At 38.9% G+C, this 18,973-nt stretch overlaps 1 protein-coding gene across 1 annotated transcript in view; it reads right to left on the bottom strand.

Annotated features, from left to right (window-relative positions):
• LOC150081006 (venom factor-like) overlaps positions 1 to 18,973 on the bottom strand; it is a 785,003-nt gene that overhangs the window by 166,207 nt on the left and 599,823 nt on the right. The window contains exon 32 of the mRNA XM_090382066.1: positions 714 to 788. Within this exon, the coding sequence (XP_090238192.1) occupies positions 714 to 788 (75 nt within the window). The remainder of the gene's footprint in view (positions 1 to 713; positions 789 to 18,973) is intronic.

Below are 18,973 nucleotides of genomic sequence, written 5' to 3'. Positions count from 1 at the left end.
TTAAATAATTTATTTAATATTTACATTTAAATAATTTATTTAATATTTTATTTATTAGTTTTTTTTTAATATCTGAAGTGTTGTTTTTAAATTAAATTTAATTTAATTCAATCAAAAAATGCACATAATTAACAATTTTCAAAAGGTATATATGATTTTAAGGGCGGGGGAGGGACGGTTTAGACCGGATCAATCTTAGTTGCCAGAGCAAAACTGAAACCTAACCAAAATTTTGAGTTATGAGTGAAGCAGAACAAAAACCAGAGCTAAAAAAAAAAAAAAAAAAAAAAAACACAATGGTTCGATGCCCTATTAGTACACCACCAACAATGGGTTACTCTGCCTGATAGGGCATTACTAGGTAAGCAGTGACCCACCAGTGGGTTTCTCAGCCCTATAGGACATTGCTAGACAAATCACACTAGTTTTATAATCAAAAATTAAGATATTTTCCTCCTGTACTTCTTTTATAAATGACATAATGAAACATTTACTAGTAAAACAAAGCAGTCAAAAGAACACATAGTAGTATTTGGCAAACCACTGATAGGCTGTCCTGGCACGAAAGTTGTAAATAAAACCAGTTACAGTACAGGAACTATTCTTTATTCATTAGAAGCTCAGCAGCCTAACAGTGCCAAAATTTATAAGTAAATGAATCAAATTATGAATTAAAATGCAATTTTAACTAGTAGATAAATATTTTTACTCACCTACTCTGGGTTTCATGTGATTAAAATTTTGATTAGCTAGTTTTCTGGGAAATTTATCATCTGGATCTTCTTTAACTGAAATGAAACAATGAAATTCTTCTTTAAAATGCAATTATTAATAAAATTAGAATACAAAATGATGCCTGAAAGCTAATTTATTTAACATCAGCATAAACTGTCACTTGGTATCAAGTGACAGTTTCTTTATGGTAATGTCAAAAGTATGTCCAACTTAGATAACTTACCTAAAAGTAAAGTCGATTCCAGTTATTTGGGACACATCGGGACTAATGCATTTTGGCCCAATTAAGCGGCTGCCCCAATTATGCGAAGTTTCACGTAAATAGTTAAAAATATAGTGAACCCCCTCTTTACAATTGGTTCGCTGTAAAATCAAATCATGTTATGATGGACTCACCATAGTAAAGTACCGTTCACTATACAATGTGTAGTAAAAGCCGGTTACTATGATCACATTTGTGAATTGAATTTTAATTCTATTAAACAGCAATTCTAATTAGCGAAAATAGGAGGAATATTATCCACAGGCTATAAAAGTAAAGATATATTAAGCACAAATTTACCCTTTATTACCTTACCAATTAAAAAATTAAATGATACATGAAAATCAGAAGAATATACGTGATAATCGGAATAATTAATGTTATATGTTACACATATTTGTACAGGGTTGTTAAAATTAAATTATCCCTATGTAGAGAGCTGTGGAGCGAGTTCTAAGGCTCGTACTGAAGAGAAATTTGGATAACAGGTACAATAAAGAATGCGCTCACCATTTATTGGAAAAACAAAATTAGTTACAAAATTTGTCACTGTATGGCGCTTAACTATCTTAGTTACGATTATGCAATTAACGTAAATTATTTGCATAATCGTAAGGTATTGCCACAGTGCCACTACTCAGCTCTACTGTACTGTATAAAAGCAAAGCAGTCTTTTCAAAATCAAACAGTAGATGTTTGCCTGCACTACATCAGCAATGCCAACAGTATGTCCAACTTAGATAACTTACCTAAAAGTAAAGTCGATTCCAGTTAGTTGCAGGAAAAGATGCTATTAGTGCAGCTGTACTATCATAACAGCAACAATGTAGCTGCAGCTATCAGATAATTCCAGCATCAGAAGCACATAAGGCATGGACCTATGACTGTTTGTGCTGTCCGCTATTTGATTGCAAAATTTGAAGCGACAGGACAACTTGGTGTTCATGAGGTAGAGGTCGAAAATGAGTGGACTCCTCTCGTGTTGAAGATGTGGCTATGGCTGTCATGGATTTATCAAGTCAATCTCCGTGTACCAGCTGTTTCTCGTGAAGTGGACATGCCGTATTCCACTATAAGGCTAGTAATGTGTCAGGTGTTGCGGTACTATCCTTACAAGATGCACATGCTACAGCAGCTAAAGCATGGTGATACAGATATTCGTTTCATATACGCACTTCAGTTTCTGGTGTGAATGACAGTGGCAGTGCATAGCACCCGCTTCTTGATTAGACCGAGGTTTGAGCCCACACCACCAAATACAGAGGATGCGGAAAGGTCAGGGAATGACCACCACATATTCCAGGAGCAATATGGCCTTAGTTGCTAATGCTCCTTAAAAAAAAAAAATAAATAAAAATAACAGTGGATATCACTTGGCCATGGAACATTCTTTGGCGTGATGAAGTCCACTTCTGCTTAAATGGACAAGTGAATATGCACAACTATCACATTTGGGCAACAAAAACCCTCGAGTTATTGAAGAGGTCCCATTGCATTCTCCAAAAGTGACAGTGTGGTGTGGATTTACGGCCACATTAATGATTGGGCCATATTTTTTTTTTGAACAGGTAATGCCGACTGGATCATGCATGTGTTCTGTCACCGGACAGAGATATTATGAAATGTTGGCAGATTTTGCAATACCAGAGTTGCAACAACGTGGATGCCTTCAGGATACAATATTTGTGCAAGATGGTGTGCCACTCCACATCCACCGTTGGGCCCATAGATTGCTAAGGCAACACTTTACAGATGGACGGGTCATAAGCTGTTGTTTCCAGACATCTTGGCCACCCCGATCACCAGACCTCACCTCATGCAACTTCTGGTTGTGGGGTTTTTTTGAAGAACAGATGTATTGGGAAGGATGTCAAACTCTGGTAGATCTGAAGGACATCTGAAGTGAACATGTGCTCACTATTCCAGTTGACATGTTAGGTTCTGCTGTAGAAAATACTGTTCTTCGAATGGAAACTGCTGTTGATGAAGCTGGAGGACACATTGAACAATTGTAGTGCTGTTCAAGTGATTTGTATTGCCACAGCACCATATAGTGATAAATTTTGTAACTATTTTTTTTTTTTTATCAATAAATGGCGAGCACACTCTTTATTGTAGCTGTTGTCCAAATTTCTCTTCAGTACGAGCCTTAGAAGACGTTCCAGAGCCCTCTAGGGATACTTTAAGTTTAACTACCCTGTACATACTAACTAGTTGACATTTTTGTTCCTTGACATTTGTGGGTGGAGGTTAAAATTTAAAACAGTAAAAAGATAAGCAATCAATAACAAAGAACATGGCACACACAAATTACAAGTAACACGATATGTGCAAGTGAGAACGGAGTAACAAGTTACAAAGCTTTAAAAATAGGAATGAAGAGGAGATTCTAAAATTTAATTTTTTTATATAACCGAAGATTCCATGGAAGTGTAAACACATTTCACCATAATAACCCACAGAATTCCAGCTGTTGGTATTATCGCAAATTCAATAAGATCGAGTTTACTATCCATTTATGTTAGATTGCACTAACAGAAAAGCCCAATAAACAGGTGGCTGCTAATTGTTTTATGGTTGTGACCTCCAGAAATCCAACTTAACCATGAGGTAGTTGGAGAAAATCGTAGGGTAATCTCCAGTGCTACGGTCACCTGGCCCCGATTAAATGGCATGTTGTCCCAATTAAGTGAAGTAAACCCTGGCTATTTTCTCGATTGGGTTCTGTTTTTTAAGATTTGTCTCAAATTAACGGCTGTCCCGATTAACCAGTGGCCCAAATTACCAGAATCTACTGTATATACAACTTTCATTAATTTACAAGATTAATTGACAAATTTACAACCATTAAGTTTATCCTTTGGCTAAAAGAAAATATTCTTATACCCAACCTACATCTCTAATCTTAGCATCAATCATAATAAAAAAATATGCCCCTTTTATTTGCCCATCCTTTTCAATAACTTGTTCAGTATTCCTTAATAATCTTTAAAACTATCCACAACACAAGGTGTAAGTTTATTTCAAAATACAAATAAGTCCCTGGCTGAAAGCAAATTTCTGCACATTTATCCTGCAACCATCTTTTCCCAATTTGCCGACCGGGCTAGCCGAGTGGGTAAAGTACCTGCCCGGCAACCCAAAGGTCGCTGGTTCGATTCCCGCCTCGGGCTTGGATCAAAGTACTGCAAAAACCTTGGGAGGTGCAATATGGCCACAGAAGCCGATGCGCCAACAACTACCAAATCAAAAAAAAAAAAAAAAATTTCCCAATTTAAATTTATATCCCATTGTGTGAATGTCATCTGAAAAAGAGTAAATATGAAATCATCATTCAGTACACTCATACCACTTAAAGCTTAAACTTCAAATACGTCTCTTCACTAAGGACTACAGATAGTGCTGCTTTAATTTCCCATTCTGTGAAAGGCTGGTTACAGACCTCACACATATTGAAGACAATTTCAAATATTGTTTTTCAACTTTTTGTTTCAGAGCCAGAAACTCGTGGGGTGGGGGAATAAGATCAATGATGGGTGTGATGTGTATTTGCCCTTCACTTTCCAGGCATTGTCCCAGATGAGATTAGGTGTTGCCGCTGGGTGTTTGAAGATGTGAAGCACATCCAAGATTTCTTCTGACTCTGATGGCGGATGTAATCTGCTTTGGCACATGGATATTTGAGGGCTATTAGATTTTCTGTGGTAGAATACTGAAGAAATATCCCCCATACCTTGTTTTGTGCTTTTCCTGCAGTTCATCCTGCATTCCTCCATGGTTTTGGAAATGGTGGAAACTGAGTCGATGTCTTCAAAATTGCAATTGTATTGCTGCTGCATGGACAATACTTTCTATGATGTGCTTAATTGTGCCATTGATTGGCTCCTGGCTGACTGTTATGGTATTAAATGCTGCCAGATGGTTGAAGACATACCAGTCACATGACTGATCTTCCACCATGGTGTCCTCAATGGGTGGCAGGGTCTCCCATTATAAAGAGTGCATATCACTGGGAAGTGATCACTACTGTAAAGGCTTTCTTCAACCCCCCTAGTACACAAAGGAGAGAAGGGGATCTCTATATGCTCTCCTTCTTTCCTCCTATGTACAGAGAAAAGAAAAGGTAAGGATATAGTGGGATCAATTACAGTAAACGTAAAGGCAGGTATGTGGAAGAAAGTATTAGAAACCACATTTTGAAGGGACAGGTCACTGTTTTTGAACACAAGCTCAAAAATCCAATCCCTTCTGCTGATATCAGCATTACCCCATAACGTATTACAACCAATAAAATTCCCCAATAGTAGAAAAGGAGGAAGCAACTGCTGAATGAGGTCTTCTAGGTCTGCATGGGGATGGATCATGCCCAGGTAGCAAACAGAAAGAGAAAATAATTAAGAGGAAACCTACCATTCCACAGATTGTTACTGCCCCCTATGTTGGTGGCAGCGTGCAGTATATTGAAAAGAGATATGGTTATCCACAAGAATGGTGACTCTTCTGTTGGCAGGCCTATAGCCAGCTCTGCCTTTTTGAATAATTGGGGGTCAAGTAAGGGTCCTCATTTCCATTCATATATGTCTCCTGTATGCAAAAGTAGGTTGGCTTGACCTTGTAATTGGTATTCTCCTAATAGAAATAGCTTGAAAAAGCTGTTACAACTTTTGATTTTGATTGTCAATCAACTTCAATCAATTCAGCCCTGGAGAAATTGTGCAAGGCACACGGGGTAGAATTTTTTTTATCATGGTCAGTGCTCCCACAGAGATAGGATAAATTTAAATAGAAAGGGGTGCAAGAATATTTGCTGATGCTATCGAAACAGTGTTAGATGGGTCAGAAAACTGCTAACTTGTGGGGGGGGGGGTTGTGGCGATTGTTGCACTGCTTTTAATTTAATGGGCAGCAGCCTAGAGAGCAAGTTGCTGCAGATTTCAAGAGCTGCTGGGAGTCATCATGGAACAATTAAATACATGGGCTGTGTTAGAGTAACTAAGAGTAAGAACAGGTGCACGTATACTTGCATGTACACCAGTTCTAGAAGTATAGCAAATAAATTTGATGAATCTGAAGTGTTGATTACGGCATCAAAGGCAGATATTGTTGGGATATCAGAGAAATAGTGTCACACAGATATAAGCAGTGCAGAATCTGAATTTGTGAAGTACAGTGTGTACATAAAGGATAGACAGGGTAGGAAGGGAGGAGGGGTTATTAGCATTAGTTGAGGCATATCATGCTAGAAAGCAAGCTTATAGAGCATCAACTAAAAAAAAAAAAAAAAAAAAAAACACCCTTCACATTTCACTCATCGGTCACTCCAAATGTTTATAGTTCAGCTTACAATTTATTTAAGGTATCAACTTCCACAATAACAGATAGAAGTTTGTTCCAACAATCAAGTACCCACTATCTAAAGATAAAATTCCGCACATTTGTTCTACAACTGTCTTTTCTCAATTTGGATCTACGCCCAATCAGGTTCTTGATCTCAGCAAGTGTAAGTAACCCATTAGCATTGAGCCTGCTCAAACCATTACATTAGCATTAGTAGAGGCATACGATGCAAGAAAGCAAGCTTATGGAGCATCAGCGAAAAAAAACCCTCCCATTTCACCCCTCCATTCATTCTAAATGCCTGTCCAGCTCAGCCTTAAATTTATTTAGGCCCTCAGCTTCCACAACAAAGATGGAAGTCTGTTCCACCAATCAATTATCCGCTGGCTAAAAGCAAATTCCGCACATCTATTCTACAACTACTATCTTTCCTCAATTTGAAACCACCCCCTCAGGTTCTTAGTTTGAGCAAGAGGAAGAATCCCAACAGCATTCAGCTTGCTCAACCCATTCAAGGCCATATAAACCTCAATCAGACCACTCGCAGGTTCCTACACTGCAGGCACTGCAATTTGCAGAACTTAAGCCTTTCTTGGTAAGAGCACCTCTTTGTTCCCCCTCCCAAATCTTGTTGCCCTTCTTTGTACTCATTCTAGCAACTCTACATCCTTCCTAAAATGAGGCCTCCAGAAATGTACACAGTACTCTAGATGTGGCCTGACCATTGCTTTGTATAATGGGATAATCACCTCCTTGTAGCTGCTAGCAAAATTCCTACATATCATTGACAAGACTCCATGACCTGCCCTGGCAGCCTGTCGAAACTGTTCAGCAAACTTCATATTTGACTGCACAATTACCCACAGGCCTTTTTTCACTTTCCACTTCCCTAAGCATAGTATCACACAGTTGGTACATTTCTCTTCAGTTATTGCTACCCATATGAAGTACTTTGCATTTGTGAATGTTAAACTTCAGTTGCCACTACTCAGCCCATTTGCCCAACTTATCTAGATCCAGTTGAGGCAGCATACCATCTCAACTCTCGTTAACAACCCTGCCAACTTTGCATCACCTGCCAACTTGTACATTAAACCTGATATACCTATACCTTCCTCAATAAAACTGATAAATACTGAAAACAACAATGGGCCCAACACCAAACCCTGAGGAACTCCACTAATAACATTTGTCCACGAAGAGCAGTATCCACTGATTTCCACTCTGTCTTCTCCCACTCACCCATCCCTTTTTCCAAAGCAGCAATTTGCCTCCAATGCCATACTGCAAGAATTTGTGCAGAAGTCTTCTGTATGCAACAGTATCAAAAGCCTTTCTAAGATCCAAATAGATGATATCAAAGTTATTCCCTGCATGCAGTTCCTTTGTGACCACATCATAGTATCCGATCAAATTGGTTAGACAAGACTTCCCCCTAACAAACCCATGCTGCATCTGAGCTATCACTGAAGTTTTGTCTAGATGATCCTGCAATGCTTCTTTAACCAGTGATTCCATTATTTTCCCCGGAACACAAGTTAAACTAACAGGTCTGTAGTTATTTGTGTCACCTTTTGAACTCCCTTTGTGAACTGGTGATACATTTGTACACATACAGTCCATGGGGATCTCCCTTGAGTCCAAGGAAGCTCTCATAATTATGGCTAAGGGTTTGCATACTTCCTTTGCTGCATCCTTTAATATAACTCGATCGTGTTATATAAGGAAGCGTTAAACATAAGGAAGCCACCCCAGGTGCCTTCCTTATGTGTTTAACTTCAATAATTTCTCCTTTACTTTGCTCTCAGTTATTACAAAATAACTTAGCTCCCTATTAGAGTTTGATAAACTTCTGGCATTCCCCTCATTGAATAACTCCTTATGTGGGAATGTAGATGCAAAATACTCATTCAATTTATCAGCTACCTCAGCATGATCATCAATAGTCAACCCATCTACGTTAAGTGGTTCAATCCGATTTATCCCTTTCCTTCTAGAGTTTACATAACTCTCTCTCTCTTTGTTATTTGATTTTTAGGAGCATTAGCAACTAAGGCCATATTGCGCCGGGATATGCGGTGGTCATTCCCTGACCTTTTCGCATCCTCCGTATTTGGTGGTGACGGGCTCGAACCTCTGTCTAATCAAGAAGCATGTGCTACGCACTGCTGCTCCTTTCCACCTGGCTACGGAGGCACCCTGTTTAGTTTACATAACTAAAGAACTCTTTGCTGTTTTCCTTTTGATTACAGGCTAGTTTATACCTGCCATAAGGTTCTGTGTCACAGGATACTTTACATGCATCCCATACATTCTTCTTCTCTGCCGCGAGCCTCATTAATTCATCTGACATGCATTTAGACCTAAACCTTGAACAGTATTTCTTAGTTGGAATGAAAAGCCTACTAAACTTCAAAATTAAGTCCCTGAAGGCTTACAGAATTTAAAAACAGTTTGATACGTCTGTAGTAACCTTTACGAAAGCAAAAGCCCCTCCCTTTAGCAGTGATGGTAGTTATATCTTTAAGTAATTCTCACATCAGTACATTTTGATCAATGATACCCAGTGGTTCCTTTATCTGCAAATTCTTAATGCATGAATAATCACTGCTGATAATCAGATCAAGAGTATTACTCGCTCTGGTTGCCTCTCAAACATGTTGCTGTAGAAAACAATCATCCAATAAATCCATAAAAGTCTTGTCAGTGTGCGAGTGACCAACCCACAAGTTCAGTCTACATATGGGAAGTTAAAATCCCCCATTATAAGACAATCTGATTTACTGGCCCACTATTTCTCTGCACAACTGCTCATTATACTCATCAGATTCATTAGGCCAATAACACACACCTGCTCTCATTTTTCCTTTCCCAGTGCTTATTTTACACAAAAACAGACTCAACACTGCATTGTCCACCAACATCAACTGAATGCACTTCCTTAGATTTTATTTCTGCTCCTCCCTCCTCCCTTTCTGTCCTGTCTATCCTTCCTGTACACATTGTACTCACCAAATTCCAATTCTGCACTGCTTACATCTGTGTGAAACCATGTTTCTGATATCCCAACAATATCTGCTTTTGATGCAAGTATACATGCACCTGTTCCTACTCTTAGTTACCCTAACACAGCCCATGTATTTAATTTTTTCACTATGACTCCCAGCAGTCCTGGAAATTCCCATTAGGTTGCTTTCCAGGCTGCTGCTCATTCTAATAGAAGCAGTGCAAGAATCACTTTTGCCTCTGCCTGCAGCCACTGTTAACCTTTCAGTCTGTGTATTTCCCCACCCCCAAGCTAGCAATTTTCCAACCCACCTAACACCAACTCGATCATTTAAAGCCTGACCATTAACACGACCATTCAAGGCATTGTACATCTCAATTAGATCATCTCACAGGTGTCTATTCTCCAGATGCTGCAACTTACAGAATTTAAGCCTCTCCTGGTAAGAGAACCCCTTTGTTTCTCTCACCAATCTTGCTGTCCTTCTCTGTACTCATTCTAACAACTCTACATCCTTCATAAAATAAGGGCTTATACAAGACTATAATGACCTCCTTGTCGCTGCTAGCAAAATTCCTATATATCATTGACAAAACTACAAGGCCATCTGAACTGCTCAGAGAACTTCATATTTGACTGCACAATTACCCCCAGGTCTTTTTCATCCTTCACCTCCCTGAATCTATTACCAAACAATTGGTACATTTCTCTTTGGTTACTGCTACCCATATGCAGTACTTTGCATTTGTTAATATTAAACTTCAGTTCCACTTCTCAGCCCATCTACTTTTCTAGATCTAGACAGCTTGTAGTAGCATACTTTCTAGATCTAGACAGTTTGCAGTAGTTTACAGGCACTCTCTGACTTAAGTAAGAGTTGCGTTCCATGGAATGTTATGTAAGTCGGAATTTCCCCCATGCTTGTGCAGCACTCGCAACTGTGCTCGCTGAATTGATTGAATCAAAAAAGAAATGTTCGGCGAACATGTAAATAGAATTATTTATTGTATTTATAAAATTTTTTATCTCAATCGCAGGAAAAATTACAAAAAAGTGTGCAATTTAAAAAAATTTCAAATTTATAAAATTACAAAAAAAAAAGAGAGAGGAGACAGGCAAGTTTTGCCTCTCGTTAAACTCAAGAGGTAAGTTTACCTCTTGAGCAACTTTGACAGAATCTACGTCTTCAGCTGATAAGTACCCTACTGCGGAGGTTGAGGGCCATGGAAATTTAGAAGGGGTCGGCCGCTCAACCTTACGAAGGAACATATTAATGGATGACTGGATGGTGGCTTTTTTTCTTTTCATCGTAGATTTCTTCGCTGTCAGGATCCACCTTCTCAAATTTTGCGAAATCATCTCTCTCTGGTGAAGAAGTGTCTCGGCTCCTCATTTGGTTCAACGAGCTTTATCAGCATTTTGTTCTTTCACTATCACTGCCTGCAAGTCAATAAGTTCTTCGTTAGATAATTCCTTCTCTTCTTCCTCTATTAACTTCTCCACGTTTTTGGCATCAACCTCCTGAAGTAGGTTTGCAACCTTTACAATCTGATCTGTAACCTCTTCATATGATTCGTCTTTTTCAAATCCTTCGAAGCCTTTGTGTTCCGTGCGCATATTTTCTTCAATGCACCATTTAAATAACTTTCAGTAAATTCCACCCAGGCCTTATTAATGTTTAAGATGGTGTGGTAAATATTGTAATATTTACCAAAGCCTCTTAAAGTAAAATTTTTCTCATTGTCTACTGCAGGCAATGCCAGAGCAAATGTTGTGCGAAAATACTATGCTTTTAAATTCAAAATAACATCCTGATCCATAGGTTGGATGAGTGAAGCCATGTTTGGCGATAGAAATATGACTCTCACATTTGAATTGAAATCATCTAGATGCGTAGGGTGTCCAGGAGCATTATCTAATAGAAGTAAAATCTTGAAAGGAATGTCATTGTCTTTACAATATTTTTCAACCTCGGGAATAAAGCAGCATTAAACCAATCCTCAAAGAGAAATATTGTTAATATTGTTGTTTTTGCTTGATGGTCATTAGACTCAGGGGCACTTGCTTCTGAATCTGATTTTCCATCTATATTATTAACAGCTGTTCCATCTTCGATATAGCACATGAATGCTGTTTTATGATCACTGTTGATCTTAAAGGATTTAAAGGATCACTGTCCTGTAAAATAGTATTCACTGTTGAAGCAAAGAGACCTAATTCCCTTGCAATAGATGACAAACTTTCTCCTGCTTCATACTTCGCAATCATTTTCATCTTCATTTCTAAATCAATTTTGTTTCATTTCCTGGTACTTCCAGCACTTGCACTTTCCATTGGCCCCTTTCCCTTCACCACTGTAATAAGTAAATAGGAATGAAGAGAAGTTTCTGAAAAGTTGTTTTTTATATGATTGAAGGTTTCGGTGAAGGGGAACACATTTCACCATAATACCGTAATGTAAACACCACAGAATTCCAGTTATCGGGATTATCGCAAAGGCAATAAGATCAAGTTTACTACCCTTTTATAATAGATTGCGCTAACAGAAAAGCCCAATAAACCAGAAAGTGCAAATTGTTTTTATTGTTTTTTGGTCGTGACCTCCAGAAATATGCTTAAGAAAAATATCACGAAGGCATTTAAAATTGATTCTTATAACTGGAACATATACATATATATACAGGGCATCTCAAAAATACACGGCATAACTTCAGGAATGAGTTCCTCATATGTAGTCAATAAAAATATCTTATATCAACATAGTTCCGGAAATGCTTGGTTCCTGAATTATTAACCGGAATGTCATATCTCCTGCAGGTGATGTCCTTCATCACAAAGGTACTGACAGAATCTGGTGGTTTTCCATTCCGACCATGTACTCAAATCAGGAGCAAGAGGATATGCATTTTATGTACAGTTTGGCAGATGGCAATGCTCTGGAGGCTCGTCGTTTGTACCAAGAAAGATTCCCAGAACGAAGATGTCCAGACAGAAAATGTTTGAGGGTATCCATCACCGCCTTTGTGAACATGGGACCTTTACACCTTGTGCTGCCGACAGAGGATGACCAAGATCTATGACTCCTGAAGTAGAGGAGGAGATTTTGGATGTTGTGCATGCCACTCCCGGAATCAGCACACGCAGAATAGCAATGCAACTGGCTGTTCAACGTTGGACTATTTGTAGTGTTGCGAGAACACCAACTGTATCCTTACCATCTGCAATGGGTACAAGCCTTGTCACCAGCATTTACATTGCACGAGTAATGTTCTGCCAGTGGTTCTTGCAGCAGTGTGGTACAACTCCTCACTTTCCTGTCTTAGTGATATTCACAGAGGAAACAGTTCACACGAAACGGAATTCAAAACTTTCACAATCAGCATGTATGGGCTGAGGAAAACCCACATGCAATTCTTCCATCATATCACTAACAGCAGTTCAGCCTCAAAATCTGGGCGGGTGTTTTTGGTGATAAGTTATTTGGGCCCCATGTACTTCCAAACAAACTCACAGGGCAGGCATACAGAAACTTTCTGGAAAACAACATGCCTGATTTCTTGGACAACACGCCACTGATCATTCGTCAACAAGCACACTTAATGCATGATGGTGCTCCCGCACATTTCATCCACCTAGCCTGCAACTATCTGAATCAAAGGTTTCTTGGTCAGTGGATAGGTAGAGGTGGACCAACTGCCTGGCCTCCACACTCACTGATTTAAACCCATTAGATTTCTTCTTGTGGGACCATTTAAAGTCATTGGTGTATTCGACTCTGGTAGCTAATGTGGAAACTCTCCGCAATCGAATTGTGGCAGGTTGTGAGACAATATGAAACATGCCAGGAATTTGGGCATCGTCTTTGCGAGTCCATGAGACATTAATGTGAGCCCTGTATTCAGGCAGAAGGTGGACATTTTGAACAATTACTATAAGGTGATGTGAACAGTTAAGTGTCATAGACAGACCTTCAAAACTCGGAAACCAAGCATTTCTGGAAGTATGTTCAAATAAAATATTTTTATTGTCTACATATGAGAAACTCATTCCTGAAGTTATGCCATGTATTTTTGAGACACCCTGTATATATAACCCCAGGGGCTCACATCTGGTGAGTATGGGTTGGCAAACCCAGGGTACTCAGCTGGATATCATCATTCTTCTCCTTCTTGATTATTCCTTACTACTTCTCTCTCTCTCTCTCTCTCTCTCAGGTTAACTCGGGATTTTTTTTTTTTTTTTGGCTTGTGCAGCATAAGCCTCAGTCATCCTTTCACCATGTGGCTAATAATAATAATATGATAACGATGAAAGGATAGTACAATTTCCATTATAAATATGACCTGTTAGAGAGATAAATAGCTTAGTAATATAGCGAATTTTTCAACTTCCAAGGACTTGGAACGAATTACAAAAAAAAAAACATGTTATTGAGTTCACGTTACGATATTTTCATGATACCTCCGTTTATTCCTACGGGATGCAAAATATGTTTCCACGTTTTTTTTTTTTTTAAGTTTCCACTGGCTGGCAAAAACTTATGTAAAGTCGAATTTCCATAAATCGAGTATTACTTAAGTCGGGGAGTTCCTGTAGTAGATACCAAAGACAGTAAAGCATACTGTCATCTTTACTATCAATAACAACCCTGCCACCCTTTGTATTATCTGCAAACTTGGACATTAAGCTTGATAACCTTCATCGATACCATTAATAAATACAAAAAAGAACAATGCACCCAGCACCGAAACCTGGGGGCCTCCACTAATAACATTAATCCACATAGAGCAGTGTCCATTTATTACCACTATCTGCTGTCTACCACTAAACATCCAGTTATCCATTGTAGAAACTTGCCCTTAATGCCATACCACTCCAATTTGTACAGCAGTCTTCTGTGTGAAACAATATCAAAAGCTTTCCTAAAATCCAAGTATATGATATCAAAATTTTTTTTGCATCCACTTCCTTTATGATCACATCGTAGTATCCTATCAAATTGGTCAGACAAGGCTTCCTATTAACAAACCCATGCTGTGTCTGAACTATTACTGCAGTCTTGTCTAGGTGATCCCGCATCTCTTCTTTAACCAGTGATAAATTATTTTCCCCAGAACAAATGTTAATCTGACAGGTGCATAATTATTTGGGTCACACATTGAACCTCCTTTGAGAATTGGGGATACATTTGCACATCTCCAGTCCATGGGGATCTCCTCTGAATCTAAGGATGCTCTCATAATTATATCTAAGGGTTTGCTTATTTCCCTTGCTGCTTCCTTCAATATAACTGGATAGATTACATCTGCCCCACGTGCCTTTTTTATGTTTAACTTCAATAATTTCTCCTCCAGTTTGTTCTCCGTTATTACAAAATCATTTAGCTGCCTGTTAGAGTTTAGTAAACTTCTTTCCTCCCCTCCTTACAGAATTCCTCAAGTGTTTGTTTGTTGTTTGTTATTTGGTTTTTAGGAGCATTAGCAACTAAGGCCATATTGCTCCGGGAATATGCGGTGGTCATTCCCTGACCTTTCCACAACCTCCATATTTGGTGGTCACGGGCTCAAATCCCGGTCTGATCAAGAAGCGTGTGCTATGCACTGCTGCTCCTGCCCACCTGGCTACAGAGGCGCCCCTCAAGTGTGAATGTAGATGCAAAATATTCATTCAGTTTGTCAGCTATCTGAGAAGGATCATCAACAGTCAGACCCACCAACATCAAGTGGCCCAATGTGATTTCCCTTCCTTATAGAAGTTACATAAAACATAATAGCTGACAAGGATTTATCGTAATCAGCCTTCACTTGCCTAACCTCCTTTGTGAGTTGATTACAGACTAGCTTATATATGCCGTAAGCTTATGTGTTACCTGCTAATTTATATGCATCCCATACATTTTTATTCTCTGCCATGAGCCTCATGGCGCCTCAATAGCCAGGTGGGAAGGAGCAGCAGTGCGCTTCTTGATTAGACCGCAGTACGAGCCCGTCACCACCAAATACGGAGGATGCGGAAAGGTTAGGGCATGACCACCACATATTCCCAGAGAAATATGGCCTTAGTTGCTAATGCTCCTAAAAACCAAATAACAAACATCCACCATACCATGTACATTGTTACTGTTCAAATAACAATAATAATGAGCCTCATTAGTTTATCTGACATCCATTTAGGCCTAAATCTTGAACTGCATTTCTTAGTTGGTATGAAAAGCCCAGAAGCTCCCAAGATTAATGCCCTGAAGGCCTCCCATTTAGAATTCACTGTTTTTAACTTCATCAGTTGATCCCACTGCATAGAATTCAAAAATTGGAGGATTTGATTTCTACAGCAACATGTTTGAGGGGCAACCAGAGTGGGTAATACGCTTGATTTGATTATCAGCAGTGTTGACTCATGCATTAGGAATTACAGATAAAAGTACACTAGATGACAGTGATCACAGTCTACTGATGTGGAATTTACTTAAAGATGTAACTACCATCAAGGGTAAAGGGAAGGGTTTCTGTAAAGTGACTACAGTGGTCTCAGCCAGTTTTTAAATTCTATACAGTGGAATCAACTGATGATGTTAAAAACAGTGAATTCTAAATTGGAAGCATTCAAGGAATTAATCGTTGAAGCTAATAGGCTTTTCATACCAGCTAAGAAATACTGCTCAACATTTATATAATTATTATATAATCAAATAATTATAGACCTGTTAGTTTCACTTCTGTTCCGCAAAAAATAATGGAGTTACTGGTAAAGAAGTGATGCAGGATCACCTAGAAAAGATGCAGTGGTATGCCATTAAAGGCAAGTTGCTGCCATGGATAAAAGGATGGTTGAGTGGGAGACGGCACAGATTGATAATAAATTTAGGCCTAAATGGATGTCAGATGAACTAACGAGGTTCATGGCAAAGAAGAAAAATACGTGGGATGTATATAAATTAATGGAGGCACATAAGCCTAAAGTTATAAGCTAGTCTGTAATCAAGTCACAAAGGAGGCTAGGCAGGCAAAGGCAGATTACAAGAAATCTTTGGCAAAAGATGCAAACAAAAACAACAAAGACTCCTTTACTTATACAAACTCTAGAAGGAAGGAGATGAATCAGATTGGTCCCCTTGGTGGTGGTGATTCGACTGTTGATGCTCCTGCTCTGATAGCTGACAAACTGAATGAGTATTTTGCATCTATATTCACAAATGAGGAATTCTGTAAGAATGGGAAGGCCAGAAGTTTACTAAACTCTAACAGGGAGCTAAATAATTTCGTAATAATGGAGAACAAAGTGCTGGAGAAATTGTTGAAGTTAAAGATAAAAAAAGGCATCTGGGGCAGAAGAAATCTAACCAGTTAGCATTAGCATTAGTAGAAGCATATTATGCAAGGAAGCAAGATTATGCAGCATCAGCCAAAAAGAAAAAAAAAACAAAAAAAAAAACCTCCCATTTCACCGTTCTGTTCATTTGAAATAAATGTCCAGCTCAGCCTTAAATTTATATTGGCTATCAACTTCCACAACAAGGGATGGAAGTCTGTTCCACCAACAAACTATCCACTGACAAAGGCAAATTTCCACACACCTATCCTACACCTGTCTTTCCTCAGAATAATCACCTGATTATTCTGAGCAAGAGGAAGAATCCCATCAGTATTGAGCATGCTCAAACCATTCAACTCTATACATCTCTATCAGATCACTTCGCCAGTGCCTAGTCTCCAGATACTGTAATTTGCAAAACTTAAGCCTTTCTTTGTAAGAGCAACCCTTTGTTCCATTCACTAATCTTGTTGCCCTTCTCTGTACTCATTCCAACAGCTCTACATCCTTCTTGAAATGAGGCCTCCAGACCTGTATACAGTACTCTAGGTGTGGCCTGACCATTGCCTTATACAAGGGAATAATCATATCCTTATCCCTGATAGAAAAATTCCTGTATATCATTGACAAGACACCATGAGCTACTCTTGCAGCCCGTCTACACTGTTCAGAAAACTTCATATCTGCCTGCACAATTACCCACAGGTCCTTTTCATTCTCTACCACTGTCGTGTAGTACCACAGAGTTGATACGATACTCTGGGGTTACTGTTTCCCATATGTAGTACTTTACATTTGTCAATGTTAAACTTCATTTGCCACTTCTCAGCCCATCTGCTCAATCTTTCCAGATCCTGTTGCAGCAGCATACTGTCAGTAGTGTCCTTAACAACCCTGACAACCTTTGTATCGTCTGCAAACTTGAACATTAAGCTTGATATACCGTCATCAATATCATTTATAAATACAGAAAGCAACAATGGACCCAACACTGAACCCTGAGGGACCCCACTAATAACATTGTCCACGATGAGCTGTGTCCATTGATTACCACTCTCTATCTTCTCCCCCTCAACCATCCCTTTATCCATAGCAGCAATTTGCCCCCAATGCCACACTGCTCCAATTTGTGCAGCAGTCTTCCATGTGCAACAGTATCAAAAGCCTTTCTAAGATCCAAATATATAATATCAAAGTTATTCCCTGCATCCAGTTCTTTTTTGACTTCATCATAGTAACCAATCAAATTGGTCAGGCAAGATTTTCCCTTAACAAAGCCATAATGTGTCTGAGCTATAACAGAAGAGTAGTCTAGATGATCCTGCAGTGCATCTTTAACCAGTGCCTCCATTCATTTTCCTGGAACAGAAGATAAACTCACAGGTCAATAATTACTTGTATCAGCCTTTGATCCTCCTTTTGCATCCTCCTTTGTTAACTGGGGTCACATTTGCACATCTCTATGGGTATGTCCCCCGAGTCCACAGAAGCTCACATCATTATGGCTAAGGGTTTGCTTACTTCCTTTGCTGCCTCCTTTAATATAACTGGATAGATCCCACCCACACCGGGTGCCTTTTTTATGTTTATCTTCAACAATTTCTCCTTCACTTTCCTCTTAGTTATTACAAAATCATCTAACTCACTGTGAGAGATTACTTCACCTCTGGCATTCTCCTTCATGAATAACTCCTCATGTGTGAATGTAGATGCAAAATACTTGTTTCGTTTGTTAGCCAACTGAGCAGGATTATCAACAGTTGAACGATCAATATCCAGTGGACCAATCTGATTCATCCCTTTCCTTCAAGAGTTTACACAGGTAAAGAACTCTTTTCTGTTTTTCTTTGCATCCTTTGCCAAGGATTTCTCATAATCTGCCTTTGCCTGCCTAATCTCCTTTGTGACTTGGTTACAAACCAGCTTATATCTATCACAGGCTTCCATGTCACCCGTTAATTTATATGTATACCATGCATTTTTGTTCTCTGCCAAATGTCTCATTAGTTCATCTGACAACCATTTAGGCCCAAACCTTGAACAATATTTCTTAGTTGGTATGTAATGTCTAGTAGCTTTCAAGATAAATTCTTTGAATGCTTCCCATTTTGAATTTGCTTTTGGTAACATCATCAGTTTGTCCCACTGTATAGAATTTAAATACTGTCTCAGACTATCGCAGTCGCCTTTACGAAAGCAAAAACCCTTCCCTTTTCCCCTGATGGTAGTTACCTCTTTGAGTAAATCCCACTTCAGCACACTGTGATCACTGCTACTTAGTGGTTCCTTTATCTGCAGATTCTTAATGCATGAAGAATCAC

The sequence above is a fragment of the Mastigoproctus giganteus genome, chromosome 9, assembly GCF_048544385.1.
Source record: "Mastigoproctus giganteus isolate SK-2022 chromosome 9, ASM4854438v1, whole genome shotgun sequence".
Taxonomy (NCBI): Eukaryota; Metazoa; Arthropoda; class Arachnida; order Uropygi; family Thelyphonidae; genus Mastigoproctus; species Mastigoproctus giganteus.
This window is presented reverse-complemented; position numbering and strand designations above follow the sequence as displayed.